Raw genomic sequence first — 20,248 nt, 5'->3', positions numbered from 1 at the left:
TTGTCTCTGGGACCACTGCCTGCTCTTAAAAAATATTTACACACACACTCACAAAGGGGAAGGGATCCCCTAGGGACCCCTTTCCGTTTGCAAGTGGTTTACCATCTACTTGAAGTAGGCGTAAACTGCGAGTGTAAAAACAACAGTACATGGCATGGTGACTCGCTATTAGGAAGGGTCTCCCTTCCTAATAGCGAGAGTCGCAAATGCTATTATGCAAATCAGGGACTCGCAAAATAGCATTTGTACATGCCTGGAACCTTTTTTGCAGTCACAAACGGGCCGATCTCCCGTTTGCTGCCACAAAAAAGGGTTATACATCTGGCCCAAAGTCTATAATACATCCAGTCATGTGTTAAATTGAAATATTTTTTGACTCTTTTTCCATCCAAACAGTTGGCAAAAATGTGTTTGTGATAAGACCATATGCTTTACTGTACTGCCTTGGTTGTACCTCATTAGATAGCATGTTACTATCTGTAAAAGTGGAGAAGTGTGGATCAAGTGGTTGGAGCGGCAGACCCTGATGCAGAGGTCTGGCCCGGACCAGGGTTCAATTCCCCGCCTCGGCGGGTCTTGGGCTCAAATTTCCCCGGACCTGACAATTCTTGCCTAGGTGCCTATTCCAATCATGGAGTCCCACTTTGTAACTCTGGGCAATAGCTTGCTTAATCTCCACAACGGCCCCTCGCAGCGGGATGCCTGGCTTTCACCTTGGGGATGCCCAGTAATGGGCTATCTCGCAGGGGAATACCAGGACGAGTTCCCTAAGCATGCGCTCTACAAATCAAATTTCATTTCAAAATTTCATTTCATAAATCATTTACGCATATAGCTCAGAAAGTATTGGTTGACAGATGGGTCTTGTTAGACCTGGCTTCCTGGGCACCAAGGCACTCGGGGTTATTGTGCTCTAATCTCATCAACTGGAGAGTTCCCCGCTGGTGTCATGGGTCCTCAGTACTAGTGGTCCCAAATTGGATAACCAAATATTCCCCTCCAGCACTTGACTGACAATGGGTAGCGAGACAGGGCAGTTTAAGGCTTACTCCAGGAGTAAGGTAAGGTTAGATATTCAGAATACAGTGCACACCATTCTGCCAGCTGATAAAATCAATGTCAAGCCAGTGCTTTACTTTTTTATAAAAGAAAGGTACTTCAATACACACATAAATAGTGAAAACCAGATGTACCTACAACCCTCTGGGCCAGAGTTCTGACCCTAAACAATACTTTACCGCCTTGATGCTAAGCACTATAAAAACACAGTTAACATGTAGACACACAATTAGCATTGCATATTACATACCATGTTGCGCACAGTAGCTCTCATTCGCTAGAGCCATGATACCAATCCTTGTAGTGAAATGGTATAGTTTCAGCATTTGATGTGAAGTCAAATTGTTCTTGATCAGCCCCATAACCTGCCACCCAAAGAAACAGAAGTGCCCTCCCATCCTTATCGAGGACACCGCTCAAGTGGAGCCAGGTGCCTGGTGTCTTGGCACAGTTTGCTGGAGTCTCACTAGCCCAGTACCCACTGGTTAGCTGTAGAATGGTAGTGGGTGGTCAGAGTGCCAATACACTCTGATAGCCCCAGATGTCACACAAGGAAAGATGGGGGCCTGTACCAAAGGACACTCCTCACCAGCTACAGGTTGTAACTGAATGTACTACACAGGCTCCCACGGCACAGGAATGGGGTCTGGGCAAAGGCATCTCCACTTTAAGGACTGGGATCATGCTTTCCCGTATCCCTCTGCTTCCATTGATGTGCTGCATGCTTCCTTATCTTGAACAGCTGTCTGCAATTTCCTTGTTCAAAGTGCCAGCTCTACAAGCCTGACAGGAACAGCTGGTTCTCTGACCGATGCTGACCAATGCCTTTGCTCCTTGTCAAACTTGCATATTCCGTTGCAGCATTTTTATCAGTCATGGAGAAAGCTTCCTCAAGTTTCAGATGCGGAGAGCAGCTTCTTATCTTGCCATCACACTACGGACCATGGCTGACTTCCTTAGACGGACCTGGTGTGGGCTGGCCACCTTATCAAGCGATAGACCAGTCTTGAACAACCACTGACCACTAAGGCCAGACTTTTATCACCTCTGATTGATAGGCTGATCCAATCAGAGGGTCTTCTACTTTTGAGTCCTGGGTACCTCAACAATCGCGAAGCACATTTAAGGAATGTTCACTGCATGTCCAAAGCATGCAAAGGATGACCTACTGTTTTCCCTTGTACCAGCTTGGGCTGTTCCCCAGAGAGGAATGTTAATTAACTCCAGACCATGGGGGACTGACCATCCCCCAACAGAAAGGGTTCCTCCTAGCAGAGTTGATGCAGCTAAACACAGATAAGAGTGAGTGTCTACCCCAGCCCACCAGATTTCTCCAAAGAAAAGGGAGGCGTATGGTAGAGCTGGAATGTGCAGCAGAACAGCTCACATTACATACAATGGCTCAACTCACCATCCTTCCCCAGTACATCCACAGGCTCCCAAACTCAGATCAGGTACATAAAGGCAACAGGACCACAGGCATGGAAGACTGCACAGACTTCATCTGAAGGGTGACTAGTCCTCCACCCTTGTTATAATACAGGGATACAGGTATTCATTTATTGCTACCACCACTATCAGTCCATCACAGTCTGTAGAGAGGGCAGCAGCCACTCTCTGGGAAGTAGGGGTGCGCTATACATGCCTCCCTTCGACCTCAGAGCCAAGCTCTGTGGTCTCAATCCATATAAACAGGGAGACCGTCAATGGACATGTATGATTGTCGTGCTCACTAAGGTATGGATTTAGAAACCATACAATAACTTTTAAGTGACTTTCCTGGAGATTAGCAAAAGACAGGGAAAGTCCCCTCTCCAGAGACAAGCAGAATACCTCCATCCCAACAGGTCTTAAATTAGACACATTGGTTGGGTCTGCTTTTGTCTTAGCAGAGGTCTTACGAATGCACTCCTAAAATTGTGTGGGCCATGGCACATTTAAATAGATGCATTAACAGGTTTGTCCTTTACTGTGATAATCTTTAGTGAAGTGAATGGTTTAGTTGAAGATGTTGACAGTATCAACAAGGACTGTACTCAGTGGGCTATCAGGAATGGTTAACCCTGGTGTCTCAGACCAGTCATTCATGAGCTACCAGTAGCTCCCAGACACCTTCAAAGTAGCTCCGAGTTCATTTGTAAATAAGCCCAGGATCCATTTTGCTTGTAACTTTAATAGAAGACTGTGTTTTCTGTGAATTATTGTCAGGTTGCAGATAGCAGAGCCTGATAATGGGCAGTGCTCAGTCAGATTTGTGGGCCAGGCTGGGTCACAGAGTTGAAGAACTGAAGCACTGAGGTATTTAACTCGTTAACAAAAGTCCTTTTTGACTCAATATTGGAGTATGAGAAGAAAATTATGTTTCTGAATGATTTTAAATGGGAGAAAATTCAAATGAAAAGTTACCTTAATGATTAACTCTTAATTTTCATTTAATCCCATTTTGAAGTGTCACGTTTACAAGCAGCAGGCCTTTTGCTCCCAATAGCGAGTAGACACTGTGCCATATTTATAACTGAAAAATAGTCATTTTTTAGGTCTCGCTGGGTTAGCATCCGAAGGATGCGTCCAGCTAGAGACGTATAGCCCGTCTCGGGGGAATTAGGGACAGGCGGGTGTTATGAGCGTTTCGTGTGGATTTGGGTGTGCGAACGCGCACGTCCAGCACGGCGCCGTGCACACTGTCTTAAACACGGGCACCCGCAGGGAGGGAAAGCACACGGGGGGGGGGCCACCGGCAATGCTCTCCGACGTGACTGCCGCCCGCCCGTGTGACCCGCTCTGACCACGAGCCGTGTTTGCACTGTGTCCCTGGGCCGCTTCTACCCGCTTCACCCCCCTCTTGCCGGACTGCGCCGCCTCCCCGCTGGCTGAGAGCTTGCACTGAGCCCGCCCGTACAAGTGTACCGGCCGGCCCTGTGCGTTGTGCCTCTGAGATCCGCAGCCCCTGTGAGCTGTGCGCCGCGGATCCCAAGAGCCTTCCCCTGCCTGGAAAAGCACGCGCCAAGTGAACGTCCCATCGGACAGATTCTGCCTGGGTCTCGCCCGCTTCCTTCCACGGGGGCGCCCGCCCGTAACGCCTCAGCTAGAGACGCCTTCACGGGCCGGACAGAGCCCCACCTGGAGGAGAGCCGCCAGATTGCCCCAGGAGCCCCGCCTACACCCGGACAACAGACAGCACCCCTGACGGTCCGCAGAGCCCCTCGGAGGCCCCGCTCCAGCGCCGCATCTCTTCAACGCTGCCACGAGCCGGACCTACCTCAGGCCTTCTGCTGAGCCCTGCCGGTCCACAGCTGTTCCCCGCATTGTCCGCGGCATCCCGGACCCAGGTACTGTTTAGTGTGTGCTCGAGGGCGCCGTCACAGACTCGAAGGTCCGCCCCTCATGAGATCTGTTTGCTGACTGTTAACCCCTTGCAGGGCCTAGTAACCTGCCTCTTCCCAGTAAACGCGAAGCGCACAGAACAGTGCATTAGAAGCAATCACCCTAAGGAAAGTATCGTGTAATCAGGAATTCTGTTCCCCAGTTCAATCTTGTGTTCATTCATGTGATTTCATGTGTTAATCTCATAGAAATGGGCTAACCTTGTTACAATGAGTTGCTTAGCTTTCATATTGGTTTGACAGTTTTGATCTCCTTTCGCCACCAGTTTTCATATTTTATTGAGTCTTTTTCTACAGCTGCATTTTAGAGTTCTTGCTTGAAAACTCTTTAAAAGACCTCATTGTTCTAGCTGAATAAGATGCTGGTACCTTGCTTTCCTCATTCAGTTTCAAGTTGTACAGGTGTAATCAGTCATGATTTTTAGAAGAATTTTTTTCACTCGTGCGTATTCGTCAGTGTAGCATGCCCCACCTCGCCCCTGGTCTTTCTTTGATTTGGACTACTTATTTATATGAGATTTAGAGGTCCTTGAGTCCGCCTCTCTGCCTAACCATGTGAATTTGTTTTAGTTAATGCAATTTACACACCACATAATTACACTGCATTCAATGCAACATACACTCCAAATACCACTCAGTGCCACATAATTACACGCCACATAATTACACTGCTCTCAATGCAACATACACTCCAAATACCACTCCATGCCACATAATTACACTGAACTCAATGCAACATACTGTCAGAAAGTACCTGACGTTCCAGAGCTCCGCGGGGGTACCACACCGAAGGTGAAGCTAGCTCCCAATTCCCCAAAACCACTGTGCCGGATTTCTCTTGCCACAGTGACAACGGGGAAAGGGGAAGTGGATAAGACAAACAGAGAGACTGCTCACACAGACATCTTCTTCTGCCCTTGGATGGTAATGATTAGTCTGCAAAACACAACAACAACATTACTAAGTTCAGGCCTACAGAAGGTAATTCCTAAACTACTCTCTCTGAACCTTTTTTCCCAATTACCTGAGTATGTGTGAGGTTTAGCTACTCTCTAGTAGGTCTCAAAGTATCAGCTGTGAAGATTTGACTTTGTAGCAGAGCTGACACAAGTTCGTAGAATGATGCATTGGTGGTACACAAGAATATATATATATATTGTTATCTACATGAATTCTCTGCACCCAAGCTTGGAGATTAGCAGTTCCAGTTCACTACACCAACAGAGGACTGCCCAAAGTTCAGTTCCAAACGTGGAAGGGTTAAAGTTAATTACTGGAAGAGAATCCGCTATTTGAATGAGCCACAGTACAGTTTTTTTTCCAATACAAAGAATACCGGATGGAGCTCACCAACTTCTTCGTAGTTTCTGCCTCAGGTCGATGAGCTGTCTGTGAAGTGAGCCGCTGACAGCCACAGGCAGCCGCTGAAGAAATGCGGGCAGAGAAGCGAGCTGCTTACAGCCTCAGACTGCCGCTGGCCGCCGCTTAAGAATTACTGGCTGAAAAGCGAGCCGCTTACTGCCCCTGACTGACGCTACTGCCGCTGAATTCCAGGAGGGGTCAGAGATTATGCCGTTCTTGTCAGACAAGCACTTGGGAATAAAAATATTGGAGTCCGACGTGAAAGGGGCTAGACTGGAACGGGAAAGTGACAGAAAGACAAATTGAGTCTCTGAGGAGATAAACGCAGCAGAACGCTGTCACAGAACCTCGGGAAATAAACTTACTGCAGGGAACAGAAAGGAAATCGAAACCTGACTGACTATAACTATAGTATCAGGAAAATAGCTAACTGAGGGAGAGCGCGAATGAAACGTTCGCCTCTCGGGAAAATCTTCAGTTGAAGTGCGGCGTTTGAAAAACGCTCGCGCTCCAAGTACCAGAGCCAGCGTTCTAAATGAACACTAGAACGCTAACTGGAAGCTTACTGTGGCAACAGGGAAACGCCTGCTCTGTGCAAGCGAAACGTAGCAACTAACTGAGCCCAGTTGGGAGAAAGGGAAATGGAAGATACCAACAAAGAGCGGTCTGCAATGGGCTCAATCCTGACAGTACCCCCCACCAAAACCCCCTTCCTAGGTTTGTGTGGATAAGTCTTGTGAAACTCCCTCACCAATCTAGCAGCGTGAACATTAGAACTGGGTTCCCAAGATTGTTCTTCTGGACCGAAACCCTTCCAGTCCACTAAATAGAAAAGTTGTCCCTTTCTGATCTTAGAATCCAGAATTCTTTTAACTTCATATTCCTCCGCTGAATCTACCTGCACTGAAACTGGTGGAAGGACTTTACGAAGATTAGGTGGGTTTTTCCGAATCAAGGATACATGAAAGGTTGGGTGGATTCTCAAGTTTTTTGGTAATTGAAGTCTTACACTCACAGGATTGATCATTCTGTCCACTGAATAAGGTCCCACAAACCTGGGTTGAAACTTTTGATTCCCCCGCAAGCGCATATGGCGCGTGGAAACCCAAACTTGATCCCCAGGAAGGTAAACAGGATTTGCCTTGCGACCCTTGTCAGCTTGTTTCTTGAAAGCAGCCTTTGCCTTAACCAAATTTGCAGTAGCTAACTGAAATGCTAACTGTAACTTTTGAATGATTTCCTCAGCAGCCGGGACGTCCCCTACAACTCTGCCCACCAACATGTTGGGATGCCTGCCAGAATTTAAGAAGAAAGGAGAAAATCCAGTGGCGGAATGCACTGAGTTATTATAAGCAAATTCAGCTGGAGCTAGTAAAGAAGGCCAATCTCCCTCCTGATCCATAAGATACAAACGCAAGTACTGCTCTAAATCTTGATTAACCCTCTCAGTCTGTCCACCGGTCTCGGGGTGATAACCGGTGGACAAACGAGAGTCCACCCCCAGCCCTCTTAGAAAGGATCTCCAAAATCGGGATACAAATTGGGGACCCCTGTCTGAAATCACCACCTTCGGAATCCCATGCAATTTAACTATGTGTTGAACAAACAAGGTGGCTAACTCAGTGGCATTTGGAAGGCTTTTGAGGGGAATAAAATGACTAATTTTTGAAAATTGGTCTACCACCACCCAAATGACTGACTTTCCCTGACTCGATGGTAAATTGACAATAAAGTCCATGGATACAGTGTGCCAGGGATAAGGTGGTACTGGTAAAGGCATTAAAAGACCTTGTGGGGACTGTCTGAGATTTTTTCCTTTTAAACATTGTTCACAAGTGGCAACATACTGTCGAACCTGAGCTTCCATACCAGGCCAAAGGAAACTTCGCTTTACCAACTCCAAAGTCTTCAAGGCTCCTTTGTGGCCGGCCAAGGGCTGATCATGGAATCTTCGTATGGTTTCCTCTTGAAGTTTCTCTCCGGGAACAAACATTTTTTCTTGAAAATAAGGTTTCCCATCTTCCACGGAACGATCAGGACCTTCATTCTCCCAGTTTAAGTAATCCTTACTTTTGAATTCCAAGACAATTTTTTCTTCCAACTCATCCACTACCGTGACAGCCACAATCCTTTCTGTGGGAATGAGAAATTCTTCGGTCTTCGCTTCAGGACTTTCCCCCACATTTAATCGAGAGAGGGCATCAGCTTTTCCATTGGTTACTCCAGGTTTATACGTAAGAACAAAATCATAATCTGCAAAGAATAAAGACCACCTGAGCTGTCGTGGAGTCAAAGTTCGTGCGGACTTAAGGAATTGCAGATTTCTGTGGTCCGTAAACACAGTTACCACATGTCGGGCTCCCAGCAAGTAATGACGCCATTCGAGGAATGCTACCTTGACTGCCAGCAACTCTTTGTCCGCTATGGCATAGTTTATTTCTGCTGGGGAGAGTTTTCGTGAATAAAAGGCAACGGGGTGAAGTTGTCTAGTTTTCTTATGGCGTTGGGACAAAACTCCTCCAATTGCTAGGTTGGAAGCGTCTGCCTCTACGAAAAATGGTTCCAAAGGATTCGGGTGTTGTAAGATGGGGGCTGTGACGAAGGATTCTTTGAGGAATTGAAAAGCGCCTTCTGCTTCAGAACTCCACACAAACTTTTCGTTCTTCCGCAACAAACGAGTAATGGGGCTCACTTTTTCTGAAAAATTTTGAATGAATCGCCGATAAAAATTAGCGAAACCTAAAAAACTTTGAATTTCCTTTACAGAGCAAGGAGCTGGCCAGTCTCGGATTGCCTTGAGTTTAGATTCATCCATGGAAACTCCTTGGGGAGACCGTATGAACCCCAAAAACTCTACTTTGGTTGCGTGAAATACACATTTCTCCAATTTCACAAAAAGTTGATTCCTCAACAGACATTCCAAAATGGTTCGAACATGCTGAATATGCTCCTCTGTATTTTTGGAGAAAATAAGAATATCATCAATATAAACAACGGCGAATCGATCCAAAAATTCTCGCAGTATGTCATTTACAAAATGCTGAAAGGCCGCTGGAGCATTGCACAACCCAAAGGGCATAACCTGATACTCAAAAAGACCATAACGTGTTCGAAAGGCCGTTTTCCACTCATCTCCTTCTGCCATCCGGACCAAGTGGTAAGCACCTCTCAGATCCAATTTGGTGTAGATCTGAGCCTCCTTCACCTGATCCAAAAGTTCTGAGATGAGTGGCAACGGGTACCGGTTCTTTCTGGTCACCAAATTCAAAGCCCTATAGTCTATGCAAGTCCTCAGGCTCTTGTCCTTCTTCGGAATAAAAAAAAGAGGAGATGAAACTGGGGACTGGGAAGGTCTTATGAATCCATTCGCCAAATTCTTGTCAAGGTATTCTTTTAAATACAAATTTTCTGATTCCGATAGAGCATATATACGGCTACAAGGCAACGAAGCTCCAGGTTCCAATTCAATGGTGCAATCATATTCCCGATGGGGGGGAGGTTTTTGCGCCTCTTGCTCATCAAAAACTGATTTCAAATCTTGATACTGTGCAGGGATTTCAGGGAGTTCCACCAAACAAATCATTTGAGGTTGATTTGCCAAACAGTAAATTTCACTTGACTCAGCCTTCTGGGTGGGAGGATGATAACAGTGTTCCAAACAATATTCGGAAGTCAAGTCTACTGTTCTCCTAGACCAATCAATCTTCGGGTTATGCTCCGTTAACCAAGGCAAGCCCAAAATAAGTTGGAATTGAGGAGCGTCAATTAAGCTGAATTGAAGGTAGCTATAATGTTCTCCAGGCCCGATCACCGAGATTGTCTCTGTATCAAAGGCTATCGGTCCGGAAGATAATGGGGTTCCATCGACAGCTCGAACTGGCTCAGGTTTGTCCTTCCTCACAAAGCTTAATCCCAATCTTTTCGCAAATAAAATATCGCAAAAATTTCCGGTAGCTCCAGAGTCTATCATGATTGCCACCTTGGCACTTAGATCTTTCCCAAAAAGAATTTGACAGGAAAGTATGAGATGAGGAGCAGAAAACTGCATGGTGTTTGACAAAGACTGAATTAATGGAGTTGACTTAGAATCGGCTTCCACCAGAGCAACTCCGTTTACTGGTGGAGCTTGTCTTTTACCCATGACGATGTCTTAGGTTTACGAGGACATTCCTTGACAAAATGTCCAGAGCCTCCACAGTACATGCACAATTTGCCTTGTCTTCTCTTTTCTCGTTCCTCTGTACTAAGAGGTCCACGGACCGTTCCTATTTGCATAGGTTCTTCTACTGAAGCTTCTTCCTTGGACTTTATACTCTCTGAACGCATTCGATCAAATCTAGGGGGAATCGGTCGAGTTTCCTTACGCCGCTCCTGTCGCCTCTCAGATTGTCTCTGATCAATTTGAAGAACCAGGTCGATGAGTTCTGAAACGTCTGTGGGTCTCTTAGGAATCTGCGAAAGACCATCCTTCAACTCATCTCGCAGACCTCTGTAGAAAATTGCTGCTCTTTTTTCTGTTGGCCAATTAGTCTCAACTATAAGCTTATTGTACTGAGCTAAGTACGCCACCAACTCTCTATTTCCTTGTTTTAGATCTAGAAGCTCATTGTCGGTGGTTTGAGAGATTGCTCTCCGATCAAAAATTCGTAAAAATTCTGTCTTAAATTCCCGAAAGTTGTACAGCACTGGATCATTTGTAGACACCAGAGGCAAAGACCAAGACGCGGCATCTCCACTCAGGTACGACAGCATGAACGCCCCTTTGGATTGATCCTCCTTGAAAATAATTGGTTTACAAAGAAAATGTAACGAACACTGAGTAACAAAAACCTGAGCCTTGTTGGGATCACCCAGAAATCTTTCGGGAGGGGCAAGTGGAATTGTGGGAGACATAGCATGTACTACCTGGGTGGAAAACTCACTGGTGGCTGGAGATGGATTAAAAGTTTGGGATTTCTGACCCCCGAAATCTAGGCTTGGGCTAGTTGTGAGTTCATTTAACTTCTGTCGAAGATAGTTTGTCTCCTGATTAGATTTCCTAACCTCCTCTCTGGTTTCAATCAATTGCTTTTGTAAACCCTCCAGGATGGATCCCAGGGCCTTTAAATCTAATCCTTCAGCCATGATACCCAAGCGGATAGCAACAGCGGGCACTTCAATCTGTCAGAAAGTACCTGACGTTCCAGAGCTCCGCGGGGGTACCACACCGAAGGTGAAGCTAGCTCCCAATTCCCCAAAACCACTGTGCCGGATTTCTCTTGCCACAGTGACAACGGGGAAAGGGGAAGTGGATAAGACAAACAGAGAGACTGCTCACACAGACATCTTCTTCTGCCCTTGGATGGTAATGATTAGTCTGCAAAACACAACAACAACATTACTAAGTTCAGGCCTACAGAAGGTAATTCCTAAACTACTCTCTCTGAACCTTTTTTCCCAATTACCTGAGTATGTGTGAGGTTTAGCTACTCTCTAGTAGGTCTCAAAGTATCAGCTGTGAAGATTTGACTTTGTAGCAGAGCTGACACAAGTTCGTAGAATGATGCATTGGTGGTACACAAGAATATATATATATATTGTTATCTACATGAATTCTCTGCACCCAAGCTTGGAGATTAGCAGTTCCAGTTCACTACACCAACAGAGGACTGCCCAAAGTTCAGTTCCAAACGTGGAAGGGTTAAAGTTAATTACTGGAAGAGAATCCGCTATTTGAATGAGCCACAGTACAGTTTTTTTTCCAATACAAAGAATACCGGATGGAGCTCACCAACTTCTTCGTAGTTTCTGCCTCAGGTCGATGAGCTGTCTGTGAAGTGAGCCGCTGACAGCCACAGGCAGCCGCTGAAGAAATGCGGGCAGAGAAGCGAGCTGCTTACAGCCTCAGACTGCCGCTGGCCGCCGCTTAAGAATTACTGGCTGAAAAGCGAGCCGCTTACTGCCCCTGACTGACGCTACTGCCGCTGAATTCCAGGAGGGGTCAGAGATTATGCCGTTCTTGTCAGACAAGCACTTGGGAATAAAAATATTGGAGTCCGACGTGAAAGGGGCTAGACTGGAACGGGAAAGTGACAGAAAGACAAACTGAGTCTCTGAGGAGATAAACGCAGCAGAACGCTGTCACAGAACCTCGGGAAATAAACTTACTGCAGGGAACAGAAAGGAAATCGAAACCTGACTGACTATAACTATAGTATCAGGAAAATAGCTAACTGAGGGAGAGCGCGAATGAAACGTTCGCCTCTCGGGAAAATCTTCAGTTGAAGTGCGGCGTTTGAAAAACGCTCGCGCTCCAAGTACCAGAGCCAGCGTTCTAAATGAACACTAGAACGCTAACTGGAAGCTTACTGTGGCAACAGGGAAACGCCTGCTCTGTGCAAGCGAAACGTAGCAACTAACTGAGTCCAGTTGGGAGAAAGGGAAATGGAAGATACCAACAAAGAGCGGTCTGCAATGGGTTCAATCCTGACACATACACTCCAAATACCACTCAGTGCCATATAATTACAAGCCACTTAATTACACTGTACTCGATGCAACACACACTCCACACAATACCACTCAGTGCCACATAATTATATGTTACATATTTACACTGCACTCAATGCAACATACACTCCAAATACCACTCAGTGCCACATAATTACACGCCACATAATTACACTCTACTAAATACAACATACACTCCAGACAATACCACTCAGTGCCACATAAGTATATGCTACATAATTACACTACGCTCAATGCAACATACACTCCAAATACTACTCAGTGCACATAATTACACACCACATAATTACACTGCACTCAATGCAACATACACTCCAAATACCACTCAGTGCCACATAATTACACTGCACTCAATGCAACATACACTCCAAATACCACTCAGTGCCACATAATTACACGCCACATAATTACACTGCACGCAATGCAACATACACTCCAAATATCACCCAGTGCCACATAATTACACGCCGCATAATTACGCTGCACTCAATGCAACAATACACTCCAAATACCACTCATTGGCACACAGTTACACGCCACATAATTATACTGCACTCAATGCAACATACACTCCAAATACAACTCAGTGCCACATAATTACACGCCACATAATTACACTGCACTCAATGCTACATACACGACAAATACCACTCAGTGCCACATAATTACACGCCACATAATTACACTGCACTCAATGCTACATACACTCCAAATACCACTCAGTGCCACATAATTACACGGCACATAATTACACTGCACGCAATGCAACATACACTCCAAATATCACTCAGTGCCACATAATTACACGCCACATAATTACACTGCACTCGATGCAACAATACACTCCAAATACCACTCAGTGCCACATAGTTACACGCCACATAATTACTCTGCACTCAATGCAACATACACTCCAAATACAACTCAGTGCCACATAATTACACGCCACATAATTACACTGCAGTCAATGCAACATACACTCCAAATACCACTCAGTGCTACATAATTACACGCCCCATAATTACACTCTACTGAATGCAAAACACACACACTCCACACAATACCACTCAGTGCCACATAATTATATCTATCTATCACCCTCACTCTATCTATCGCCCTCACTCTATCAATCTATCTATCTATCTATCGATCTATCTATCGCCCCCACTCTATCCATCGCCCCCACTCTATCGCCCTTTCTCTATCTATCTATCGCCCTTACTCTATATATCACATCACCACAACATCACTCAGCACCACCACAGCATCACTGAGGGGCACCACAACATCACTCGGCGCCACCACAGCATCAATCTGTGCAACCATTCAACAACTAGTTCAAATATGTTCTCTCAATGTTTCAAGATTTATTATAAATGTCACAAAAAAGATGTTAATATTTCATATCTATTCTTGGATTTTCGTCACAATAAAATACACTAAACATAATCTTCACAAAAGTTATTTACAAAACTTTAAGCTATTGCCATTATAAATTACAATAACTTTCATTTAAGTATTAATTATTAAAAAATAAATAAAAGCCATTTATTTGCAATATCAATACATGTAAGTCACGTAAATAAAACACATATTGCATTACAAATGCTATAGGTGTCACATTTGCGAAAGCTATACCTATTAGCATTGTAAATGACAAAGCTATTAATTTCGCTATTTTCAGAACCAACACATAAATACAAAAATTGTCATTTACAATACCAATAGCTCAAACTTTCCTAATGCGAGACCTATTGCATTGCAAATGCTTGTTTCAAATGGGAGAAACTCAAAGCGAAGAAAACTTTTTTTGTGAAACATTAAGTATTCATGTCTTTCTCCACTTTCAATTAATCCAAATACCTCATAATGTTTTATGAAGCATGTTTATTCTCTTAAAATTCCTTCCATTTAAATCAATGTCATTTTCTGTTATAAATATGGCACCATATCTACAGGCCACTAGGATAAAGATGTTTGGTGTTTGTAAATGTGACACTTGGAAATGGGAGAAAATGTAAATGATTAGTTTTATGGAATCCACATAAACAAAGTTAACTCTTCTGTTTAATTTTCTTGATAGAGTGCCATTTTTATAAGTGAAAAACAAAGCCTTTATTTTAAGTTGGAGAAATAAAAAAGTGCAGTATAATGTTCTATACATTTTTTGCAGAAAATGTTCTGCACTTTAAATTTCTCCAATGTATTTATACATGTAACGGTGCAACATATAACGAAAGGTATGTCCTGTGCCACAAGTACATACGACACGGTCTCTCAGTCACCTGTGCACATATATCCCATTCATATGCACACATTGTCATACAATCCCAAAGACCACACTCTCAATGACACACATGGCAGACCTTTCATTGTGCCTCTACTCAAAAGTATTTTGTTCAAACCTTAGCTTGGGGCTCTATGGACATTAGGCTTAAAGCCAATTAAGCTGGGTGTGGAGGCATCTGATAACAATGCACAAGTTGCTGAGCCTTAAATAGCTCACAATGATTTTCACTGATCAGAAGTAGATCTCACTAAAGAAATTTGGCAGGGTATGTGACCTGCAAGTTCCTCTGGAAACAATTAGTTGAAATTCTTAACAGGACTGCTAGTAGGTTAACGTTAAAAATGGATTATTTGCATCATGAGAAGTTTACAACAGAAACAAATCTCCACATTGGTCATGGTGCTCATGGATGCCAGCCCAAAACGACTTGCTTTTTAGTTGAAGATGTTTCCTTCTGCTTCTATGCTGAAAGTTATAGAAAATGTAGTTAAGCATGGTATGGAGAAGAATTTTGAAAGAGTTGTGAAGGTGGGAGGAGGTGTGAAAATGTATGTCTAGCTGAGTAATAGAGGGGAACATGTGCTGTTTTGAGTTTTTTGATAATGAGCGACATAGGATTGAATTTTCCTGTCCCCGGTTTATCATGTGCTTTACCCAGCAACTTTGTAGAAGCCCTGCAATAAATTGTGATTCTCCTATATACCACTGACATGTTAAACACCAGTATAACAACATCTCATTAATAAGTTACTCAAAGTGGCAGTTTGTCAGTTATGTTTTGTTCATGTGTATCTTTGTGGATATGTTTTGTTGTATATTTATGGTAATGGTATATGTGAACACCTGTGTTGTATTTTCTGTTAGTCTAAAAGAATAGATGTTTTTTGATGAACATGATGAGTAAGGGAAAGATAGATTTGGTATCTGCATATTCTTTTCTATACCAATCTTTCAGCTATTGGGGTTTGGTTGGTTTAGCTTTTTGTTTAGTTGTAGCCTAACATTTAGAACTTAAGTTCTTAAACATAGGTTCCAGGTCATCAACTTTCCGTTGCTTAATTTAAAGGTACTGTTTCACTCACATTTTTTTAAGGACCTTCAAGTTTGTGGTGTTGTTTATTTGTTTCCTGTTTGGTGTTTCATTGTTGCATGTTTTTGAAAAGAAAGTTGGAAATGACTAGCCATAGTATTGGACCAGTCCAAGGCAATGTGTTATTGGGTGAATGGGTGATTGAAGGTCAATCTGATCTTCCAGCGCTAAAATTAGATCTAAGGCATAACCCGTTGAATACAGAGGAATGTTGCATGTTTCTATTACATTGGAAATCTTGCATAGTTTGTTTAGTTCTTTTGGCAGTTAATTTTCTTTCCACCCATTGTATGCTGAAATGACTCAATAAACTCAACTTTAGTTTTTATAATGTAGATGTAATCCGGTGCAAGCTTTGATCAGTTAATCCCTTGTGGAATACTAGGGTCTGTATATTGTATTACAAAATTGTTGATTTAAAGATTTGGGCAGATTGACAATTATTGGGAGTTTTTCAGTTTATAACATGTTGCATCTGTGTGAACGTGTCTGAATCTTCTCATTCCTTGTATTTCATCGAAGGCTACAGTGCCCCTTGTGCCACTTTCAGAATTAGCAATATATCTTTTAAATGTAACCTTTAGTTTCATATGGTTTCACAGATAATGTTACCTGTAATGCTACCTTCTTAATAGTGTTTGCTTAACCATCAAATATATTCTGTTATTCCAGGTGACGTTCGAAATGACATTTACATCACTTTGGTCCAAGGGGAGTTTGATAAAGGGAAGAAGAAGACGCCCAAAAATGTAGAGGTCACAATGTCCGTCTTTGACGAAGAAGGTGTAATCCAAGAGGTACAGCCTTTCCATGGGAGAGGGTGAGGGTCAGTCTTTCCCTCCACACAGTTCTCTATGTCTGTGAAATATTTGGTTCAATAATGCAAGTAAAATATCACCTTGCTTGTGATTTTTGTTTGAAAATTAAGGGTCTTAAACGTTTATCAGCTCACGTTTGTTTGGCTAGTAGTCTGCCCCCGGCATCCTGGTAGTTGTCAGGCTATTTGTTACAATCAGGTGCTCTCTTGTGGGCATTTGTGGTTTTGCCGTAAGGTAGGCACATACATTGGGCTCAATGTAGCTCTTAACCTGACTGACAGGTCATGGGCAGTATATGGTTAAATAGCTTACTATGATTACATGTGTTTTTTCTGTCTGTCCTTCAATTGTTTCAGACTTGCAACAACTAAGTACATAAAGAAAACAACAACAGTGGTTTATAGTAAACCAGAAAGTTTTAAATGCTCATTCACTTATTGACCGCATGTGTTGACCATTTCTAATCTAATCCTTACCCCCCTCCCAAAGAATCACGGCACACACAGCAGGCATAGTTCTGCATTTACACTGAGAAAAAATCAAGGTTTTGAATTCATCTGTTTATCTAAGATAGTATAATAAATAAATATTTTCACTGAAGAATGTTTACTTTTCTGCTCAATGCTGGACTGCAGCATTCAACATTTTCCAGGGGCCAGATGATATACTATGAGGATCTCGTGCAATCCTTTATTTCGGTTAAATGAACCATAACGCGTACAATATTAACAATTTAAAAACCAATATAATAAAATGTGCAATATCATTGTGCAACACTATTTCAAGGTAAAACTTAGTTGTAAAGAAAATTTCAGTCCCGCAATACAATACTCATCATGCATTTATGTTTTATTTTTTTAAGATCCATAGTATTATATAAGGATAAAAGAACCCAAAAATAAATATGATTTATAAACAAGGCAAGTCGTTGCCTAGCTAAAAAGGAATACATTAAAAAACTATTTTTAAAGGGCATTTGACCTAACATACCATAATTACGACGGGTATCTAGCAATTGAATACACCACACTGTCTCTGGTGCTGGTTTTACATATTGTAAGAGCTGTGTGTCGATCCCTAAGCCCAAGAAGTTTACAAAACAATAGTACGTGTTCAATATTCTATGGGACTAAAAAAAAACATCAGGCACAGGTTTGTTATGTCTCCCTTTTTAGACCAGGAATGGGTGAAAGAAGCCTGAGGTAGTATACCCAATCTGAATCTAACATAAAGTGCTCGTGTGACAGGGTTGGTAGCCATGTTCAGATGTTGCCCATAGAGAGTTTTACGTATAATACATACTTCCTGTATGATTTCTTCAATCCCAACTTAAATAGCCAATTTTTGATGTATACAAACCAGGGGATCTTCCGAGCATGGTAGCCATCTAATATAATTTTGATACAGTCCCTGTAAGGACATAGATCCTCATTTGTCCAAAGCCTTAGCCAATAATGGATAGGTCTCAATACAGCAATGTCATAAATCGAACTTAAGTTTAAGTCGAAACCAATAATAGGCAGGGTAGGTGCACTCGTTGGAAGTCTCAAAAGGGTCTTTATAAAGGCATTTTCAACTTTTTCAAGAGTGTTAAGATTACAGTGCCCTCATAAATATGCCCCATACATGGCTTCACCACAGGCTTGAATCTTATATATTTCCTGGGGAGGGTAGATAGTGAAAGTGGATGATCTATTGGCCAATCTTAAAATGGACCCAGTTCTTTGCTTTAAGATCATGGTACTTTTCTGGACCTGTGCTACCCATCTATGGGAGTCTTCCAGTCTTACACCCAAATAGGCAAATTCATGGGTCTTATCTAGAGCGTGCCCCATGAGTACCTTACTCTTGGGTTTTTTCCTCCTGTTACCAAAGACCATATACTTTGTTGTGCATTTGTTAATTTCCAAGCCCTGGTCTTGGCAAACATCGTTACATTTATCCAAGTGAATGGACAGACCACGAGGGGACTTTGAAAGTAACAAAGTGTCATTTGCAAAAAGAAGAAACGGGATGTTAGAATCATTCACCTTCGGGGAATTGTTTTCACAGTTTAAACGATAGGGGATGCAGCCATTTATATAAATGAGAAAGAGTGTGGGGGTTAAAATACACCCTTATCTAACACTCCTCCTAATTGGAATACCTTCCGTCCATTTCCCTGCAGGGCCCCACCTAACCCTCGCAAAGTTTTCAGTATACTATGCCTGGATGAAGGACAGTAGTCCACGTGGGACCCCGATCTTGTGCAAAGCCACCCAAAGTTTTGCCCTGGGGACTAGATCGAATGCAGCTCACAAATCTACAAAGTGAACATATAGCAGTCCCTTGTCAGTGTCTACTACTTTCCACTTAACGTAGAGGAATCGGACAATCTGGTCGATGGTATTGCTGTTGGATCTGAATCCAGCCTGTAAATGGGACAACACTTGGGCAATCCAATCCAAAAGCCTAGATAAAATGGGCATACTGTAGACTTTCTGAATATTGTCTATTAGACTTATTGGTCTATAATTTCCAGGTGTGGATGTATAATCCTTTTTATAAATAAGGATTATTTCTGCTCCCTTCCAAGACCTCGGGATTGTTGCACCAGCTATCAGTGCGTTTGACAAAGAATTTATATAGGGTCCCCAGATCTGTTGTTCGTTCTTGAATAAATATGTTGGAATTCAATCCAAATCAGGGGCTTTGCCTAATTTCTGCGCCTATGAGGATCAATATACATAAAGTGATGATCATTGAAAGAGATTATGCCTATTATTTTTGATGGGTAGTCGAGTGGAAAGACAACTTTTACACAATGTGAATTTTGTTGGTTATAGAGGTAAAGTTACTTAATGGTAGCTTGACAAACCAGAAATAGTTTGCGTATGTAGCTTTATGAGTCTACTTAAAATCAATTCTGACACAGCCATTGATGACAGTAAAACATATAACAATACATGCATGCATGAAGGTAGCAGGTCAGCATACATGCATACTTTGTGTTGTTTTGTTGGGTGGGCCTCCAACAGTTTATAAGTAAAACAGGCCTGAAAACAGCCCGTCACTCTCCACTGAAGCACTTGCACTGTCATTGATAGTGAAGGATCTGTAGAATACCATTCCCCATGTGCCTTAAGTTGTTTGTTGATTGACGATGTTGCAGGTCTCACCCTGTCAACCTTAATGTTATTGTGCATTTAGAGAAATCATATAAAAGTACACCATGTTTCAGATAAACTAACTTGCCTCGGTTCGCCCAGCATAGATATGTTGGGTATCTTAAATTGGAACCCAAATCTATTAGAAACTAAATTTTGAATTTACCTGCTAGACCATATCTCATCCTGTTGCTAAAGAAAGTTTAGTTTCATGATTTCACCTATAAAGGCTGAAAATCTAAGTATTTAATAAAACTATATTTTCCAAATTTAGTTTTGATGGGTTTATTATATATTTATATTTATTTGGTAAGTATTCTAGGTAAAAACCCAAGCACATCACCTGTCGCACAAAATCGTTTGTACTCTACTCTATAACACAACCCTAGCAATTCTCTGACCTGTGAATTGGGAGCTAAAAGCCATTCTGAAAACTGTTCTATTAGCAGCTTCAGAGTGCACCTTGCAAAATTAGCAAACAAGCCTGGAACTCAAGTCATGGTTGAAAGCCATATGTTTTAATGGTGGATTTGAGCAGGCGTTTGTCTATAAATAGAGATCTTGCTTCTGTCTGTTATGGGAAAGGAACC

The 20,248-nt window shown here is 42.7% G+C and overlaps 1 protein-coding gene across 1 annotated transcript in view; it reads left to right on the top strand.

The window, feature by feature from the left end:
- Positions 1-20,248, top strand: part of DOCK5 (dedicator of cytokinesis 5) — a 581,227-nt gene that overhangs the window by 117,044 nt on the left and 443,935 nt on the right. The window contains exon 8 of the mRNA XM_086942489.1: positions 16,367-16,491. Coding sequence (XP_086798615.1) covers positions 16,367-16,491 — 125 coding nt within the window. The remainder of the gene's footprint in view (positions 1-16,366; positions 16,492-20,248) is intronic.

Source organism: Lissotriton vulgaris, chromosome 11, assembly GCF_964263255.1.
Source record: "Lissotriton vulgaris chromosome 11, aLisVul1.2, whole genome shotgun sequence".
NCBI lineage: Eukaryota > Metazoa > Chordata > Amphibia > Caudata > Salamandridae > Lissotriton > Lissotriton vulgaris.
The sequence above is the reverse complement of the archived record's forward strand: the minus strand, read 5'-3'. Positions and strand labels throughout refer to the sequence as shown.